At 36.8% G+C, this 19,519-nt stretch overlaps 1 protein-coding gene across 3 annotated transcripts in view; it reads left to right on the top strand.

Moving 5' to 3' along the window:
* Positions 1–19,519, top strand: part of Stxbp4 (syntaxin binding protein 4) — a 121,864-nt gene that overhangs the window by 1,367 nt on the left and 100,978 nt on the right. For 2 of the 3 annotated variants that reach the window (XM_048366824.1, XM_048366826.1), the window contains exons 2-3: positions 9,748–9,874; positions 12,001–12,133. In XM_048366824.1, the coding sequence (XP_048222781.1) occupies positions 9,828–9,874; positions 12,001–12,133 (180 nt within the window). In that variant the 5' untranslated portion in view covers positions 9,748–9,827. Of the gene's footprint in view, positions 1–4,447; positions 4,453–9,746; positions 9,875–12,000; positions 12,134–19,519 lie in introns of all 3 variants that reach the window. The other variant, XM_048366825.1, reaches the window with a different exon arrangement.

The following is a 19,519-nucleotide window of genomic DNA, read 5'->3' as shown; positions in this document are numbered from 1 at the left end:
TATTTCACAGTGCCTGATGCATAGAATTTAGTTCAAGTTGAGGTTTATTTGTGTTGATTAAAGCAAAGTCTGATAATCCTGCCTTTATGGGTGAGGAAGCTGAAGGCCTGAGCAACTTAAAAGTCATTCAACATGTATATATTGATTTCACTTTAACTGAGAGCTGGGCACTCTTCTATCTGCTGGAAATGTAGCCTAAAACAAGTCAGACAAGATCCCTCTGTTATACATTATACTTTATACTGTAGGACTCAGGAGCTCTTTAAGTAACTGATGGATAAAATAAGGTAATGTGAGATAATGATCTTTGCAATGAAGACAATAGAAGGTCTTAAAGTAACTGACAGGAGATGAGAAGCAGTAGTGAAGTTATATCTTTATGAATAGGTAAAAGATCTTTCTGGAAGTGATATTTGAACTGACTCCTGAACTATATGGAGCTTCCTATGCAATATCAATTCCAGGTCATACAAAGGCTCAGAAAAAAAAGAGCTAGATAGCACTGAAGACCCAAAAGGAGGCCAGTATGTTGTAGCATAATGAGCAAAGCAGACAGTGGAAAGAAATGGGGTCAGTGCAGGTATACAAAGGCATAGTTTTACCAAGCCTTTTTAAGCCCTAGCCAAGGGAAGCCCTTTGAAGCATAGGAGTTCTTTATGTCAAGTTTTAGAAAGGTGCTTCATATAAAAGACATTGAGTAAGTTTGTGTGATCGACAGATAAGATAAAATGAAAACCATTAATTAATAAAAAGGCATTTTCCCAGTGCCTTTGTTCAAGTAGATCAAGGCCAGCTTCATGGATGTGTGACTTGGGTAGCCATAGAAAACCCTGCTCTTAAAAGAACCTCTAACTTAAATGGGTACTGCACTTGGTATGATTCTCTGCTGTCTTGAGTTTCTTGATAATGATTTACTGCAAGAGCTTGCGTTTTTTCATTTTGTATTCGGCCTTGGATTTACGTGGCCAGTCCTGGTCAAGACATACACACAAACAATACAATATTATATTCCTAAATGACCTGACATGATTCAGGGTAAAGCATAGTGTATTGGAATAAACAAAGTTAAAGGCAAAGGCAGAAACTCAGGAAAATGCAGAAGCAGAGACTTGAGCCTTACATTAAAAACAAGAATAAGGCAAAAGGCAAATTCGTATCTCCTCAGGCTCTGCCTGTCTGTCTGTCCTTTAAGAATCAAACAGAAGAAATCTTAGCTCCCTACCTTGGCCAGTGTAAGTAGATAATCTAGACCCAGTCTGCTTCTTTTAGCCCATCTCCTACTAACTCTGTCCATTCTCCATGCCTAGCCATACTTATTTTCATTCTGTAAACACTCAAGTTTGTTTTGTGATCTGGAATGCTTTGTTCCCAAGTCCTGGCTCACCCATTGTTTGGTTATTAGTGGAATACCAGTATTCAGTCTTCTGCTCAGTTAAGTTTGCTAGCACCTTTCTGTATCTAAAATCTAGTTCATTTTACTGTGCCCTTTTTTCTTTTTCTCCTCCCACCACTTGGATAAGTAAACCACCAGAGCAAGGATGGAAGCTTGTTTACCCAGGATAAAAACTTATTTTTGTATTTGTTGCAGTTATACTGAGGCAAAGTCTGCTAGATGAATGTGTGAACAAAAACAAGCATCCAGGTTTTCTAGAGAAACTTTGTAGAGCCATGAGCTGTTATGCTGAAGGCATCTTGTCTCAAAAAGCCAAAGATTGCTACATAGATGCATTTGGTTGGGTTTTGTGTTAATGGCAGATTCTTACCTGTGCATCCCCAGCGACAAAAATGCTGCATTCCTGAGCTGCTTGGATTCTAGAAAGAATGAACAGCTGCACTCCTGAGCTGCCTGGAGTACTGAAACTTAAAAAAAAAAAAAAAAAAAAGCACTGGGAAAGGGAAATTGCCTTTGGCTACAGAGAGTAAAGGAGACTGTGAAATCAGTCTTTTCACTGACCTTTTATTTTACTCTTCATTTCCTGAAACTTTGCCATCATTTAAAAAAGACCAGTGTAGTAAAGTTGAGCCCAGAATAGATAGACATTTTAGACTTTGCAGTATATGAAAACACCCCTGGTGAGTATAAACATAACTGATGTTATCTTGAAGAATCTGTGCTGTGATATTGTTTCTAAATGCATTGGGGAGTTGTTTTTTGGTGGAATACTGGGGCTTGAACACTCTCTCCCTTTCACTAGGATTTTTTTTTGCTCAAGACTGAGGCTCTTCCACTTACAACACTTCCATATCTAGCTTGTTGGAGTTTTCTTGTTTTTATTTTCTTTTTGGGGTTGTTTCTTTGTTTCGCTGGCAAATTGAAGATGAGAGAATCTCTTGGGTTTGTTTGCCTTTGACTTTGACTGGCTTCCAACCTCAATCCTCAGATCCTCCGGAGTCTCTAGGATGATAGGCATGAACTTATGTTGCCTAGCTAATGCTGTTAGTTTCATGTTCTTTCATGGTCTAACTTTACAACAAGAAATATTTGAATTTTCGATATTTAGTGAATAAATATGTAGTAGGCATTCTTGTAAGTCTACATGGAATCCATATAGTTTATTTTCCATTTAATAATTTTTATAATTATTTTCTAACATCTTCATGCCTACCTTCTCTCTTTAGATAACATTAATGTGAAACATGATTATACTTTTTCCCCCTCCTCTCTTGTCTCTCCCAGAAGACCTGAGTGCAGGTTGCCATATCCCATTCATTGATCAGTACATGATCATTTCAAAAAGAAAATCTCCCCCCTCAAGCTTGTAGCGTGGTCAGCCAGACGTCATGCATTTATTTGTGTGGGTCCAAAAAGGAATGTTTAAAAATTATGAATGGTTTGGTCAGGCCACATTCAAAGTCAAATTCAAGCCTTGAGTCCTTCAGAGGCAACACACTTCTAATATAAAACCAGTGGCTTTTTGAACAGACTATAAGTGGTTAATTTCAGAAGAAAATAGCATTACATTCATATTGTACTATGAGTCTCTTTGCTATAGGTCTTCTTTCTTTTTAAATAGTAGCAGAAAGTATTTTTTTTCCTGCCTGTCAGTTTGTTCACAAAAAGAGTGGTTATGAAGACTCAAAGGCTATTGGCAGTTTTCTTTAGGAAAAAGTCACACCTATGTTGTTTTCCCTTTCAAGTCATAAAATTTGACTTAAAGGGGAAATGACATCAAGGTAGGAAAGAGGAGAATGACTTAAAGGGAAAAATGACATCAAGGTAAGGGGTGAGTGGAAGAATCGAATTAAATCCCAGATGTTATTTTTTTTAAGAAGGGGCACTCAAACATTTAGTAATCATTAACTGTTCACTGATGCGTTCATGAATCAACAAGTATTTTCTGTAGTTATGCAGGAAGCTATAAAGCTAGGAAGCTATAAAGCACTTAAAGTAATCAGCCTCTTGAGTAGCTAGAATTACAAGTGTGAGCTTCCAGCACCCAGCTAAGATAAGACCCCCATCATGGTTTACTACCATTACAGAGTGGTCTTTGTTCTGTAGACAAACAGTTAAGAGACATGAATGTTCATTGATCTCACCCTTTGCTAAGTATGTTGAAGAAAATATAAAAGCATTTTGTCAAAGAAGTATGGGAATTACTTTCCTGCTTGAAAAGCTTGTGTGAGTTAATCTTTGCAATGATTGGTGAAAAATCTTCTAATTTTTCATTATATGTAGTATGTGCCTGTGTGTCTTCTGAGATGGGAGGATGCACTTAGATGTGAACCAATATACATAGCTTTCACCAAAAATATTATTGGATAAGAAGACTCAAAAAGAACACCAGGAAGATAGAAATGATTCTTAGTGTTTAGATTTAATGTGATTACTCAGCAATTCCTGCTGTTTTGCCTTTTTAACCAAGAGAAAGAGATTTTGAAGTTAATGTGTATGTATTTTTTAAAGCCAAAAATAACTAAGGAAACTTTATTAATGAAAAAATGTGAGAGGATTTGTCTTCCCAGATACAAAGGCATATATTATAAGACCTTTGTAATTAAAATAGATTTTTGGACATAAGTAGATTGAATGACCAAAGGCTAGAATAAAAATCACAGTAGAAAGCCAGGCACTGGTGGCTCACTCCTGTCTGGAATCCTAACTACTCAGGATCTGAGATCTGAAGATTGCAGTTCAAAGCTTGCCTGGGCAGGAAAGTCCATGAGACTCTTATCTCCAATTAACCACCAGAAAACCAGAAGTGGAGCTGTGGCTCAAAGTGGTAGAGCACTAGCCTTGACTAAAAGAGCTCAGGGATAGTGCCCAAGCCGTGGAGTTCAAGCTCCATGACTGTGAGGAAAAGGAAAGGAAAGAAAAATCACAATAAACCCAACTGCATTAGAAATCTGATTTATAATAAAGATCACATATTAAGTCAGTGAGGAAAAGATATCTTTTAATAAATGCAGTGAGACAACTAGATGACCTCCCAGGGAGAAAATGTAGGAGCTGGCCCTCTGCCTCACACTGCATATTAGGACTCATTCAAATGGATCAAAGATCTATTAAAGATTCCATTTAATGGAATCAGGAAAGTGCTGTAGGAAACATGAGAGAGTTACTCATCTATTCTTCAGTGGGCACGGACTTTCTAATTTGACCTTAAACTCAGAAATCATAAAAGATCAATAAATTTAGTCATAAGCTTCTCTATAGCAAAATCCATAACCACAAACAAAAGGGAGGAAAATGTATGTGTGAATCTTATTCTCTGACAGAAAGATAATCTCCCTAGGATTTAAGAAGCTGAACAGAAAAAGTAGTCAATGAATAGAAAAAAATGGCAAAATAAATACTTTATAAAAAAGGAGTTACTACGTGATTCTTAAAGCATAAAGAAAAAATAAAAACAATCTCACAGACTTCTTTAAGGTAACAAAAAGATAGCAAAAAAATCCAAAAGGTTATGTAATACATCACGTATTTGAAGTATGTTAGTTAGAACAACCATACTGGAGGCCTGGTTCAGCAGTGGAGTACCTATCTACTGAGTACAAGGTCCTGAGGTCAAATCCTAACACCTGAGTTTAAACCCTAGTACTATCCTCGTCCAAAACTAATAATACAGCAGCCCCATTTGACAATTGGCATTTTGACAGTTTCTGTGTTTTTGTATTGCAGTTTCATTAATAGTTACTCTCATATCTGATAGATTATTTTTATTCCATTCCATTTAAATTTATATATTTTTTAGAATAGACAAAAGAACTAGTTTTTGAAAGTATTTTCCAGTTTTAGTTCTGCTTGGGGGCAGGGTACCAACAGGAAGGAAAAGATAAAGAAGAGGGTGAATGAGGATACAGTCAGAGTAATCTATTTACATGTATGAAACAATGGAACATGTTGAAACTGCTTTATGAAGGAAGATCTATAGAGTATGACTGATTGGGATACATTGTATACACGTGCAGAAACATGATGAAATACGGCTTGTACAACTAATGTATTATAGTAAAAAATAAGATTTTCCAAATAGTACATGTATGACAGATTTTTTTTTAATTTGGTGAGATTTCTAGTTATTATGGTTTAATAAAATTGTCATGAAAAATATTTATCTATCAAAGTAAAGCTAAGTTTTCTGGAATGCATTCATCTTAGAAAACAAAATTTGGTTTTTTTGTACTGTTCTACTTTCTCTATTTTTGCTGAACCATCTTTTCCTTCCTTATGACTAACCAGACTAGATAAACAGTATTTTCCTTGAGTGTGCATACTTCCAGTGAAAGAACAAAATGCCTTTTTTTCTATGTCATTGTTAATGACATAAAGTTGTGTATGTGTGTACAAACTTGTGTATGTTTGTGTGAGATTGTGTGACATTACAAGAGCCCCTGTTAGTTGAGGACCTTGGAATAACACTTATGTAATTAAAGGAGTAGAGATGAAATAGCAGAAGAGAGGGGAAGGTTGCAATGACAATGGTACTTTTCTTCATTAAAAAAAAAAAATGTTACCAAGTGCCAGTGTCTCATGTCTATAACCTTACCTACTCAGAAAGCCAAAATCTGAGGGTTGAACCAGGGAAGAAAAGTCAATGAGACCCCTATCTTCAATTAACCAGCAAAAAGTCAGAAGCAGAGGGGTGGCTCAAGTGGTAAAGCACCAGCCTTGAGAAAGAAAGTTAAGGGAGAGCTGGAAGCCCTGAGTTCAAAACCTGTTGTTGGTATGAATAAGTTTAGACCCATCTTTATGGTAAGAAAGTTTAATGAGTACTATTGTTTTCATATGAGAGAGACAGTAGCTAATATTACTACTTTGATACTCTCTTCCTACTTTTTTGGAGAATGAAGTTTTTCACATACATTAGTTTCTCACCTTGCTGTAGTACAATAAACAAACAAAACTTGGATTTGAAAGCCAGGAAAACTAGATTTAAACTGTACCATGCAGCTGTCCTGTGATAGTGATTAAGTCACATGGCTTTTGAATTAACTTATAGATAAAATCTGGTCAATTAAAATCTGCCTTGTGGGGATCCTAGGAGGAGAAAATAGTCAACAGTGATGCCTGGCCTTTTTGGTGTTTAACAAAGATGTGTTCCCATTGTTGAATGGGGATTCCTACCAGAATTGAACTGAGGGTTTCGCACTCTTGCTCACATTTTTCAGTGGTAGCCGGGGCTCTGCCATTTGAGCCATACCTCTAGTCCCATCTTTTTGCTGTTTAATTGGAGATAGGATTTCATGAACTTTTCTACCTATTTTGGCTTTCAACCATGATCCTCACAATTTACCTTACTGAGTTACCTAGGATTATAGGCATGAGCCACCAGTACCTGGGTGTACTAAATGTATGTATGTATGTATGTATGTATTTACCTTTAGCAATATGGGATATGAACTCAGGGCCTCATACTTTCAGAGAAAGTATTACTACTTGAGCACTGCTTTTACCCTCATAATTGTTAACTGTGGACTTTTATGGAGTCTAATGTAGAGATTTAACATTAATACAACATCAGACTTGGGTAGTTCCAAGGGTACTTGGTATTTCTGTGTCCTGTTAGGAAAAATCACTACTAGGTGCGGATCTCAGTTACCTTAGTAACAGGACAGCTTAGCTAGGTAATATTTATGAGCCAATGCCAAAGGGCTGCTGGGAGTATGGCCTAGTGGCAAGAGTGCTTGCCTCACATACATGAAGCCCTGGGTTCAATTCCCCAGCACCACATATATAGAAAACGGCCAGAAGTGGCACTGTGGCTCAAGTGGTAGAGTGCTAGCCTTGAGCAAAAAGAAGCCAGGGACAGTGCTCAGGCCCTGAGTCCAAGGCCCAGGACTGGCAAAAAAAAAAAAAGACAAAGGGCTGGGTTACTTCTAAGATCAAGCAACTAGATATGACAGTTTTGCCAATTGGGCTTAGATTCTTGAACCTGCATCTAATGGATTTTTCACAGTATTAAGTAAACACTTTGGAGATGCTTGACGCAATGTATGGCACATGGTTCCAATAAGGGGTAGCTAATATTATGCTATATTAAAGTTCTCTTGAGGTTTGAGAACATATCCCATGCATTCAGTACTAAAGCAATTTGTAATGAACCTGTGCAAATACACATTTAGAACTGAACCCTCTCCTATGGCTGTGCCAGTCTGGAGGAAAGACAGCTGCAGAGGACTTGCCTTTGAATTGCTATTAGCCTTAGGGTATTAAGGTCCTCCCCCAGGACACCACTTCCTTCCTCAGGGGGTAGGACCGAGTGATTTCCTTGGTTTATGGCTGTGGGACTTCTGCTGACACTTGCTTGGTGACTTCATTTCTCTGGCTACTGGTGATCTGCATGCTTGCACTGTTCCTGTCACATACTATGGCAGAGACTGAAGTGTACGCTTCAGGCTATAAGTATGCTCCGGCTCAGCTCCAAAAAGGTAGTTGACCCTTTTTCAGGGTCCATTCTGTTAATTGACCGAAGAATCTGTGATTCCTTCTGTGTACAGTAATCAGAAAAGAGATAGGATGAATCCCCAGTTCTTTACCTCTGTCATTGATTCACAACAAACAGCAGATATTTGAAGTGGACTCATTGGTAGATTCTAACAGAATTTCACTGGTATGTACTGGTTTAAAAAAATAAACACCAATGCTGTTACCAATATACTTCTTGTATCTATGAAAACTAAGTTTGGGAGAAGCCCAAAAGCTCACAGTGGAACCATGCTGTCAGAGCAGGCATGGTGGTTACGTACCTCTAATCCCAGCACTTGGGAGACTGAGGCAAGAGGATTTGGGGTTCAGGGGCAGCCTGGAATGTGAAACAAGATCCTTTCTCAAAATAATAATAAAGCCAGGTACTGGTAAATCAAGTCTATAATCCTAGCTACTCAGGAGTCTGAGACCTGAAAGATGGAGTTTCAAAGCCAAAGGGAAAAAAGTATATGAGGGTCTATCTCCAATTAACCATTGAAAATTCTGGAATAGAGATGTGGCTCTAGAGGTGTGGTTCACCAGCTGTGAGCAAGAAAGTCAACTGAGGCCTAGAGACTCTGAGTTCAAGCCCTAGTACCAGCACAAAAATAAATAATTTAAAATAAAAATGAAAAGAGACACAGGCTTACAAGATCTATGCTGGATGCTCTACATTTGTTTAGGAAAGCACATAATCTCTCTGAGTCTAGTTACTTCAATGACAAAGTTGTGCATAAAAGGCCCTAATATATTTTCCAATGGTAAATATTAGCTGTTTGTTATCAATCAGCTGTACCTTAAAATTAATTTAAAAAGAAAAGCCTCAACCTGATCTTCAGCTAAAACTGACATCCCACCTGAGCATCTGTCTTCTTTCCCTCGCAGCAGTCCAGTAATAAACATCTTAAAGGCTTACAGAACTATTGATTCATAGTGTTCCTTTGCGTCATTCATATCTCTTATACAGAAGTACTGAGCCTGTGTTCAGGTTGATTTAATTAAATGAAACTATAATATTCTCTGTAATTTTCACAGTGGAGCTATAGAAGACATTAAAATCATTTTTTAAATCTTTTCATAGGAAACTGTTGAAGCTCATAGAGTACATTGAGTCAGAGTAATATAGACTCTGCAGGAAGTTCCTCAAGAGAGCTGATGAGCTAAGAATTTTTGGTTCTCTTCTAGTATATTGTGCAATTATTTTTCTGACCATACCCTTTATAGCCTAATCCTTACAAGAGTCATTGTCCTCAAACTTTTGTTGGTATCTAATTTTTAAATTTAGCACTGGTGCAAGTTGTAAATAGTTACCTAAATCTTAGTTGGGTGCTTTCCTTTTGCCAAAGAATACAGATTTTATAGATCTTCATAATGATGAAGATATAGGCCTGTTCATCTATCTGAAGAGCTGCCATTGTGCTTCAGTAGCTAAAGTGCTATGCAGCTCCAAATACATAAGCATCTATATGCAGGAGTGTCATGTTTATGGATAACGTTTTTGTTTCTCTCTCTTTTTTTTTTTTTTTTTTTGCCAGTCCTGAGGCTTGAACTCAGGGCTGGGGCACTGTCTCTGAGCTTTTGCACTCAAGGCTAGAGCTCCGCCACTTGAGCCACAGCTTTATTGGTGCATAATTGGAGATAAGAATCTCAGAACTTCCCGGTTGGCTTCCAACCTCAACCATGATCCTCAGATGTCAGCCTCCTGAGTAGCTCAAGCTAGGATGATATTTTTTTATGTTTGTGTGTCATATATATATATACATATATATGATGTTTTTCTGCAAAGTTGGCATCAAAATGAACTGTTTTAAGACCTAGCAATTAATTTTCTGTTGTTCTAGTTTTTGGAAGAGGATTTCTAAAGTCTTCATCAAGATCTTCATTTACACAGCTGTTAAGTCCCCAGAACTGGGGTGAAAACATGAACAAAATTCCATCTGGTACAGAGCCATCCAGCCTACTTGAAAAGTAAGTTTCAAATTACTTGTTTTGTCACAGTTTGAAATATATTTATTATTTGTTAACATGTTTACAAATAATAAACGTTATTACCCATTTACTAAACATTTACATATATGTGAGGAAAGTGCATGTATTATTCCTTAACATTTAGAAGTTTTTCAAAGAGGGCATTAAGCCAAGTGTTTCAGTACAAGATCCTGCTAGGCTCTGATGCCTCACACCTACCTAAAAATACACTAAAGCCAAGTTGCTTTTCAGGTAGGAAGACTTAGTTCAGACCTCTCCCAACCCCTGATACAGACTTAAACATGTGTAACATTTATACCGCTATTGTGATTTTGGAGATTGCATATAATGATTCTGTATAAAAAGGAAGATGTAAAACTATTGATATAAATCTGAGCTCTGGTGGCTCAGGCCTATAATCTTAGCTACTCAGGAGGCTGAGGTCTGAGGATCCCAGTTCGAGGCCAGCCCAGGCAGGAAAGTCTGTGAAACTCTTGTCTCCAGTAAACTACTCAGAAAGGCAGGAAGTGACTCTGTGGCTCAAGTGGTAGGGCACTAGCCTTGAGCCAAAGAAGCTCAGTGATAATGCTCAGACCCTGAGTTGAAGTCCTATTGATTTAGTTCTATGTCAATTCAGAAAAAAAAAAATTTTTAAACATATATAAATGTATCCAATGCCTAACATATGAAACTGTAACCTCTCTGTACATCAGTTTGATAATAAAAATTTGAAAAAAAAATATATATGAAATTCATAGAAAAAAGATAGGAAGTAAATACTCTACTATTTGAATAACACATGCTATATTTGGATTAGGAAATGAGTCTTTCATTGAAAAAAATAACAAATGTTAAAGGTTATGTGTAATTATTAAAAGAAATTCACATTTAGAGGGGTGTGGAGGTCACTGTAGAGATTGGCTGCTAAATTGAGAGATTAATAGTTTAGTTTCTTTTTTCTCCTTAGCCTCTCCTTCGAGGTTTCATTCTCCTTTTGTAACCTAATGTCCCTTGAAGAATTGGTTATGGTGATGAAATCCATATAAATAGAACATTCTGGACCAGCTCCTTCTTGGCTTTTATCTAGCTAATTATCTGTTGTCCTAGTAACCACATAGGCTTATAGAGCTGAATCAGTGCAGCAAATCTGAGGTGTGATTGATATATAGAGAAGAAAATATCCAGTAGCTAATGTTGTGTTTTAGTTATTTTTCATTCTCTTTTTTATCCTTTGAAAACAATAGTTTTCTTAAAATTCTATTTAGAATTTCTGTGTCAGAGCCTCAGAAAGCTTTTTTCTGAAAGATCCAATGATCCAGTATGGCACAAAGTCACTTTTCTCTAAGATCCTATCAGGATTTGTTTGTTATGTTGGAAGCTAGCAATGATTTAATGCACCAGCAAGTCAAATCTTGACCACCATCTGCCTCTGAAGTAAGGCAAATGGGGATCACACTGATGGGCTCCCTAAATTTGTGCTCTAGGCCCACCAACTTAAGCAATAAGGCACTGGGATCTTTTAGAAAAAGAAAATGAGGGTAAGAATCTTATAGCTGTTACATTATGTATATTGTTCAGTCTAGTTCCCAGGATGGTGCATAAACAGGGATGCATAAGCCCTGTTTTGAACTTTATTTGACCAAATTCAAACTCAGATTTTGTTTGACCAGAAAATTCACTGCTCTACCAAAGTGTTCAAAGACATAAATCAGAGATATACCTTTTGTAGAATCCTTTTATACTTTTGTAGAAAGGGTAGCTGGAACAAGTACTATTTTTGTAACAGAAAAAAAATTCTTTTTAAATTTAAAAGAATGAAATTGAGGTGACATTTATTTTGGATGTTTAAATTTTTTTATTTTACTCATCAGAAATAAGCATTATTACTGTAAATTCTTTTTATGTTTTGGTTGTTTTTATAAAACAATTAAAAATATAAAACAATTAAGAATTAAAAATATAAGTAAGTTAGAGAATCTCTTTGGATGCTTGTTTATCACCATACTATAAAAAATGTTGTTGCTAATAGTGCTAAGCGTTTGGGTTGTCTGATTCAACAATGTAAAGAAGAGTCATAGGTACAGACCTCTAGTATAAACTGTGAGTGCTTTTTTACTTTCTTTTAGGAATCCTGCCTTTCAGATAATAACAGTTACCAAGGAAACAGGCCTGGGTCTGAAAATACTGGGAGGAATTAACAGGAATGAAGGTCCATTGGTATATATCCAAGAAGTCATTCCTGGAGGAGATTGTCACAAGGTAAAAATAAAAGCAAAAGCACGTCCTCCTATTAACCAAACAAAATGCCCACTGATTTGTAACGTTTGTTTTCCTAGTTTATCAGTAAGTTTTACTGTATCCTGGAAGCCCTCAAATGAAGAATACAAAGGGACTGAAAAATAGACTTTTACTCTCAGGGATCTCTATCCTAATAAATGAATAGATTTTACATATATAAAAGAATAACATGTCACACTCTTAACTAAAAGTTATGTAGCTCTTACTAATATGCTTTTTGACATTTACTCTTAAGTAAGAGTTAAGAGAATTATATTCCAAGACATGTTAGATATCTATCTGCCACTATGAATTTGGAGCACTTGAACTTGAATGTCATTGATTTAGCCTCTCCTAAATGCAAAATAAAGCAAAACAAATAAGCAAAAACAGCAAGCATGCTCAAGACACATGAGATTAAGACCAAGGACCTGAAAGTGTCTATCTGTCTGCCTTCCTTCCTTACTTCCTCCCTCACTCCCTCCCTCTCTCTCTCTCTCTGTTTCTCCCTCCCTCTCCCCCCCCCTCTCTCTCTTTCTTTCTTTCTTTCTTTCATCTGTTACAGGGCTTGAACTCAGAATCTGGGTGCTTATCCTGAGGTCTTTTGCTCCATGCAAGAGGCTTTACCATTTTGAGCCACAGCACAACATCCAGTTTTCTGATGGTTAATTGGAGATAAGAGTCTCATGGACTCTCTTGTCTGGGCTGGCTTTGAACTATAATCCTCAGATTTCAGCCTTCTGAGTAGCTAGGATTACAGGCTTGAGACACCGGTGCCTGGTGAAAGTGTCCTTTTGTGAAATTAGAAAGTCTTATTTTCTTATTCAGTCTAGGAAATTTATAATAAAATGATTTCCTTTTTACTTCAGCTAACATTTTACAGAATGATTAGTTTATTTAAATCCTCATTCCATTTGGGTGTTTCTTTTGCTGTTTCGGGTTAGTAATATGACTATATGTTTTTTTCTTTAATTGCCTCCAGATCTTCTGGGCGAGCTATAGGTTATAAAGAATTTAGTAACTAATATAAACACTTGATAATGTTTAGCTATATAGCTTGATGTTATGGGAGAGAATATATGTGTGAAAGAGTCCTCTTGTTAAATTTGTTATCGTTGTTCTTTTGGTTTTTATTAAATACATGACCCTGCTCCTACTTCTTCCCCAACTACAGAATTTTCTTTAGCAAGGAGTTTGTTCATCTGAATTATTTTTTCCCCTTGCTGAGAAAATTACTTCTTGAAAAAACTTCCAAAATAGTTCTAATGATTTTAATTTTTTTCAGGCTTGTTTATATAATAAAGTTCTTGAAATATATTTTCCAAGTGTAATGTTTAAATATTAAATTTAAGATCTTGTAATGATATATATGTGGCTACTCAATTTAAATTGTTAAATAGGAGCATACTTAACTGTTCAATTTAAATAAATTCAAACAAAATATGAGAATTTTCTTCTATGAACTGATTTATTTAGTGCTACTTTAGTTTTAAAACATTAGGGGCTAGAGGGGAGGAGGAGGGAGCACACTCGATATATAATGTAGTAACAAATCAAGATGCCTAACAAATGATAACAATTTGCTTTTAAGATAATTATAGAAGAACCAGATGTGGTGTTGCAGGCCTCTAACCCTATCTACAGGGAAGGCATAAATAGATGGAATGCGAGGCTGGGATTAGGAAAGGCAAAAAATAATGAGAGACTCCATCCAAAAAATAACAAAAGCAAAGGGACTGGGTGGGTGGATAGTGGTCATGGTTCAAGTGGTAGATTGCCTGCCTAATAATCTGGAGACCCTGAGTTCAAACCACTGTAGCACTCCAATACACACACACACACACACACACACACACACACACACACACACACGGCAAGCATTTGTGCTTCTTTTATTTCCCTAGAAACCATTTGTAGATAGAGTAATAATTAGATAGATATAGTACTGAAAGGCACTTTCTGCTGTCATTGTAAACAAACTAAGAAATTATACCCATGGTAGAGACTTTTTCTTATTGCCTTGGCTTAGAATTTCATTAAAAGAGAGTATTATAATATAATATGAAACTTTCTAATGCACTTATATTGTCTCATTTCCACTAGATAGCAGCATAGAGTTATTAATGTTTTAGTCAAGGCAAAAAGAATACAGCCAAAATAGAGAAACATGTGAGAGAGTTCACTTATTTTCCACTGCTTACAGTTCCTTTTCAATATTTCCTCAAGGTGGAGCACTATAGGTAGTTTTGTTTTCTTCAAATACAAAGTAGATAAATTATATTTTAAAATATTTAATATCAATACTGCATTCTAAATACCCTTCTGTACTTGATAGTAAGTTGCTAATCTGCAGAAATTTCTGCATATTGGGGATACTCATAAAACAAGTGACAGGCTCATAAGGTTACACTTATTAAGATGGTGAATTCATCAACTTAATATTTTCTAAAATGCATGTGTGCATGTGAATGCTTTAATGAGCAATAATTTCATTTTAATATGTTTTTAGAATTAATAATACTGGCAATTTTAAGTATATAGCTGGCTTTGTTTCACAAGTATTCCCAAACTAAAAGGGAATTACTGGAACTCTGAAAGAATATTCTTGAAGTAATCATATTTACCCATCTGGCCCCCACAATCTATTATTGTTCGGACAAATGTGAGAATTCTTGAGCAGGTAAACCATATATCATGTTTCTTTGAAAACCATAACCTCAGAGTTCAGAATTTGGCATGTAATGCATTTTTCCATCTCAGGAAGGAAATAAGATTTCCATGTCTGGAGGCAGCCTATAGATAAAGAACAAATATACAGCTGCTAAGTTAAGGAATGGGGAAAACTCCAAGGACATTTTCACTCATTAGCTAGTCTCCTGTCCATATAGTCAGCAATTGGCCTTAGGCTTCTCCTAGCCTTACTGCTCCTGTAATTTTCACACCTACCTATCCAAGTTCCTGATAAAAATTTCCATGTGGATTTAGAGGCATCTCAAAACTCAACATTTCTTTTTTTTTCTTTATTGTCAAAGTGAAGTACAGAGGGGTACAGTTTCATTTCTAAGGCAGTGAGTACATTTTTTATCCAACTTGTTACCTCCTCCCTCATTTTCCCCCACCACCCTCCCTCTTTCCCTCTCCCCTTCCCCATGAGTTATACAGTTGTTTACACCAAATGGTTTTGTAAGTATTACTTTTGGAATGGTTTGTCTTTTTATCCTTTGTCTCTCAGTTTTGGTTTTCCCTTTCCCTACCCTAGTTCCAATACATGTATATACAGTATCCAGGGCACTAAGATCAGATACAGTGATAGCAGGGATAAAACTATGGGAAGGGAATATGAGAGAAAATAAAAAGGGAAAAAAAGGGTACTGTTTCACATGGCATGTTGAAAATAATTACAGTGATGTACCACTTGTTTCCATAATGTAGAGTTCATTTCACTTAGCATCATCTTATTATGTGTTCATATGGGCATAGCTTTTGGGCTATTGTGATCTTCTGCTATGACTAACCTGAACGTGTACTAATTATTCCCTATGAGGGAAACCATAGGGTTTATGTTTCTTTGGATCTGGCTCACTTCACTTAGTATGATTTTTTTCCAAGTCCTTCCATTTTCTTACGATTGGGGCAGTGTTGTTCCCTCTGATAGAGGCATAGAATTCCATTGTATATATGTACCACATTTTCCTGATTCACTCGTCTGCTGAGGGGCATCTCGGTTGGTTCCATGTTTTAGCAATGACAAATTGTGGTGCCATGAAAATAGTTGTGCTGGTGGCTTTGGTGTGGTCTTGCTTGTAATTTTTTGGGTAGATGCCTAAAAGTGGGGCTGCTGGATCATAGGGGAGCTCTATGTTTAGCCTTTTGAGGAACCTGCATACTGCTTTCCAGAGTGGTTGCATAAGTTTACACTCCCACCAACAATGTAGTAGGGTTCCCTTTTGGCCACATCCCCTCCAGCATTTGTTATTATTAATTTGATTTGTAATTATTAATTTGATAATGGACATTCTTACTGGGGTGAGGTGGAATCTCAGTTTTGTTTTGATTTGCACTTCTTTTATGGCCAGTGATGTAGAGCACTCTTCATGTGTCTCTTGGCCATTCTCATTTCCTCTTCAGAGAAGTCTCTTTTTAGGTCTTTGCCCAGTTGTTGAGGGGGCAGTTGGTTCTTTGAGGATTTCCATGATATTCACCTCAGTGTCTTATCTCATTTCTTCTCAATCAGAGGCCTCTCCAATAATGACACATTGAAGTTACAGAAAGTCAGAACAACTAACAACTTTTTAACTACTTCCTCTCCCAGGATAACCTATCTAACTTATGTACTGAGGACGTCTTTTCTCTGTAAATAGCTCTTGATTCTACTCTCACTACTAAACTTAAGCTATCATCCATTTGATTTTATGGGCCCTAACAGTAAATTTATCTGCTCTGATGCACCATTTCTGCTTTCCTTCCAACCTGCCTCAATAATGCCTGCTTGCCTACCTGCAGAGCTCTATGTATTGTAGCTTCTGCCCTTATTTCTCTATTTCTCCATCTTATGTTTCCAAGAGACTGGCCTTCCTCCAGTCTCTTATATACTGTTACACTACACTGGGAATTAAACCTTCTTCCTTTTCTATTACCAGATATCAATTCAAAGGCCACTTCCCACAAGAGGTGTTCCCCTGTTCTCTTCCATTGTGACGGAAAATAAGTTCAAGTTTATTTGTTCTTATTGATCTTGTTTCTTTCCTTCATATCACCAATCTTGATATCTGTGATTGTTTTAGCAACTCTGATAAACCACTAGTTTATATAGATGTTTTCCTAAGGGCAAGGATTCAGACCAGTTTTATTCCCAGTAGTGTCCTTAGTAAGATGCTTGACTTGTATCACTTGCTTAATTAATATTAATTATTATTTATTGAAAGATCCCTTTACCATCACATTTCTGTGATGTTCCTATTTTACCATTCCATGCTGCCAATCTACTTTTCCTTTCTGGCCCCGAGTGTCACATTTAGATATCGCCTGAAGTTTTCAGGTGTTTTTGTTTATTTATTTTACTGCTAATAACATTAGGAAAGCAAGCAAAAACCAAAAGCTCTTCCAAGCCTGGTAGCTTACTTTATTCTAAGATGCATGCTAACACATATGCATATAAGCTCTGTATATCTGTATATAATGCATTCATATAAATTGTGTAATATGTGTTTTTGTGTGTACGTGTATTTTCACATCTCTAAAATTGAGATGGGTCTCACAATCTGTGTAATAGTTAATTGCCAACATTCCTTTTCTCAGTACTACTTATAGTAATATTGACTCTTATAATTACTGACATCTTAGATTTGATCATGTCAGGACTTTGTAATCAGACCCTGTAGTTAAAGACAAAAGTCACATGGATGCAGGTGCTTCTGATTTGCCCGTGTCCACAAAGGATGCAGAAGGTCATATTTAACTTGTAGAAGAGATCTGTTTTCAGATTTGTAAAACCTTACCCTGGCACCTAGATGAATCTTTCAACCAAGTTTCTGGTGGTAGAGAAGGAAGTGACAAACAGCTCACTTTTCAACGCTACTCTTGTTTGCCATTGCTGTTTTTGTCATAACCATCTTAATTTTCTCAGGCCAACTTCTGGACCTCAGTAATGTATTATTATTGTATTCCTAACACTGCACTGGAGAAACAGTAATGAGAAAGACATGGTCTGGTCAACTGGAAAAATTAGGACTCCTTACTTGGGAATTGCTGAATTAATAATCTGTAGTTCAGGACTGTGAAGTAAGAGAAAGCAAGGACAATACAAAGTGCAAGAATACAATGAAGTAAATCTGGGGAATTGGAGAAACCTGGTAGCAGAAGATAGTATTGAATCCACCTGTGAAGTTAAAGTGAAAGTTCATCAGCTAGAGACATAGGAGGGTATATGGTGGTATGCCAAATAGAAATTGATACCTGAAGAAGTGTCGGAGTTCAGAAGCCTAAGGCTGATTGGATGAACCTTCTCTGAGAATAGGAGAGAGAGAGAGTTTTTAATGCCAGAGTGGGAGGTGTGTGAAGACACTAGAAAAATGCTAGTTTATTGTGCTCGGTTTTGGAAGTAGAGGAGTGTTACCTTTTTTCTTCCAATAGTCAGTTATCAAAAGTTCTCCATTGAAGAGTTACATAATTTATCAATCATGTGAAAAAGGATCCACACCAGATAGAAGAGTCTGATCACCTTACTTTATGTAAAACCTACAATGTACTTTACATGCTACTTGATTCTTACAACAACCTTATATTATAGATATTTACCCTCAATTTAAAACGTAGAAAATAGATGGAGTTTCATAGTAATTAAACAGGTTTCAACTGTTTATATTTACATCTAGAGTTAAAAGAAGGGTACAGGACTAGGTGTAGTGGTGCATACCTAGAATCCCATGTACATACGAGGCAGAGATGAAAAGATTACAGTTCAAGGCCAGCCTGGACAAAAAAGAAGAAGAAAAAGCTTCCAGGGAGATTCACACCTCAACAAGTAAGTCAGGCACAGTATAATATGTGTTACTTCAGCTTCTTCGGCGACATAGGTAGCTGGACTGTAATTCTGAGGTGTGGGTCCAGGCAAAAAGCATAAGTCCCCTGAAAACAAATTAAAGCAGAAAATCCTAGGGACATGGATCAAGTAAGCAAGGCTCTGCCTTCAAACTCAAATGCTTCCCTGCCTCCCCCAAAAAAGTTTAGTCTATAGCTTGTGCAAGTATGGAGGGGGGTGGGGAATCTAAAGGCGTCCAAAAGAGCATTCCTTTTGGGTATGAGGACTTAGTTAAACCAGAATCAGGCTGTATACTTGGATTCTGATAATATGTTAACATAAAACTGTAATAAAGTCATCCTTGGAAGTGAAGAGTGCTGGTAGTTTTTAACAGCAGTGTGGATATGGCTAGGGACACACAATTCTTTCAGCGTCTGCATGACTGTCCACGTGAGCAAGGTCTGTCTGAAGGTCAGCATGTGGAAGTGCTTGGTAGGTGGCTTGCCAAGTCATGTAATTGCTCAGTCACTGCTGAGTGGGAATACAGTCTGGGGAAGAAGGCTCAGCATACTCCCAAAGTCACAGCTTCACATATACATTAACCCAGCTGGAGCAGAATTCACTCATTTAGAATGCCAGAGTTTTACAGAAATAACTTTGTTTTCATTTCAGGTTCTGACTTTTAAACAGGCTCAGAAATTCACATGATCAACTAAGATTTTATTCTAGGAGTTGAGTGAAAGATAAAAAAAAAACCTTGTAAATACGTTTTAGAAAGTAAAAAATAAGCAGGGTGTAGTGGTATATGCCTCACAGCTCTCAAGAGGTTGAAGTAGGGGGATCATGAG

The sequence above is a fragment of the Perognathus longimembris genome, chromosome 17 (assembly GCF_023159225.1).
Source record: "Perognathus longimembris pacificus isolate PPM17 chromosome 17, ASM2315922v1, whole genome shotgun sequence".
Lineage (NCBI taxonomy): Eukaryota > Metazoa > Chordata > Mammalia > Rodentia > Heteromyidae > Perognathus > Perognathus longimembris.
This window is presented reverse-complemented; position numbering and strand designations above follow the sequence as displayed.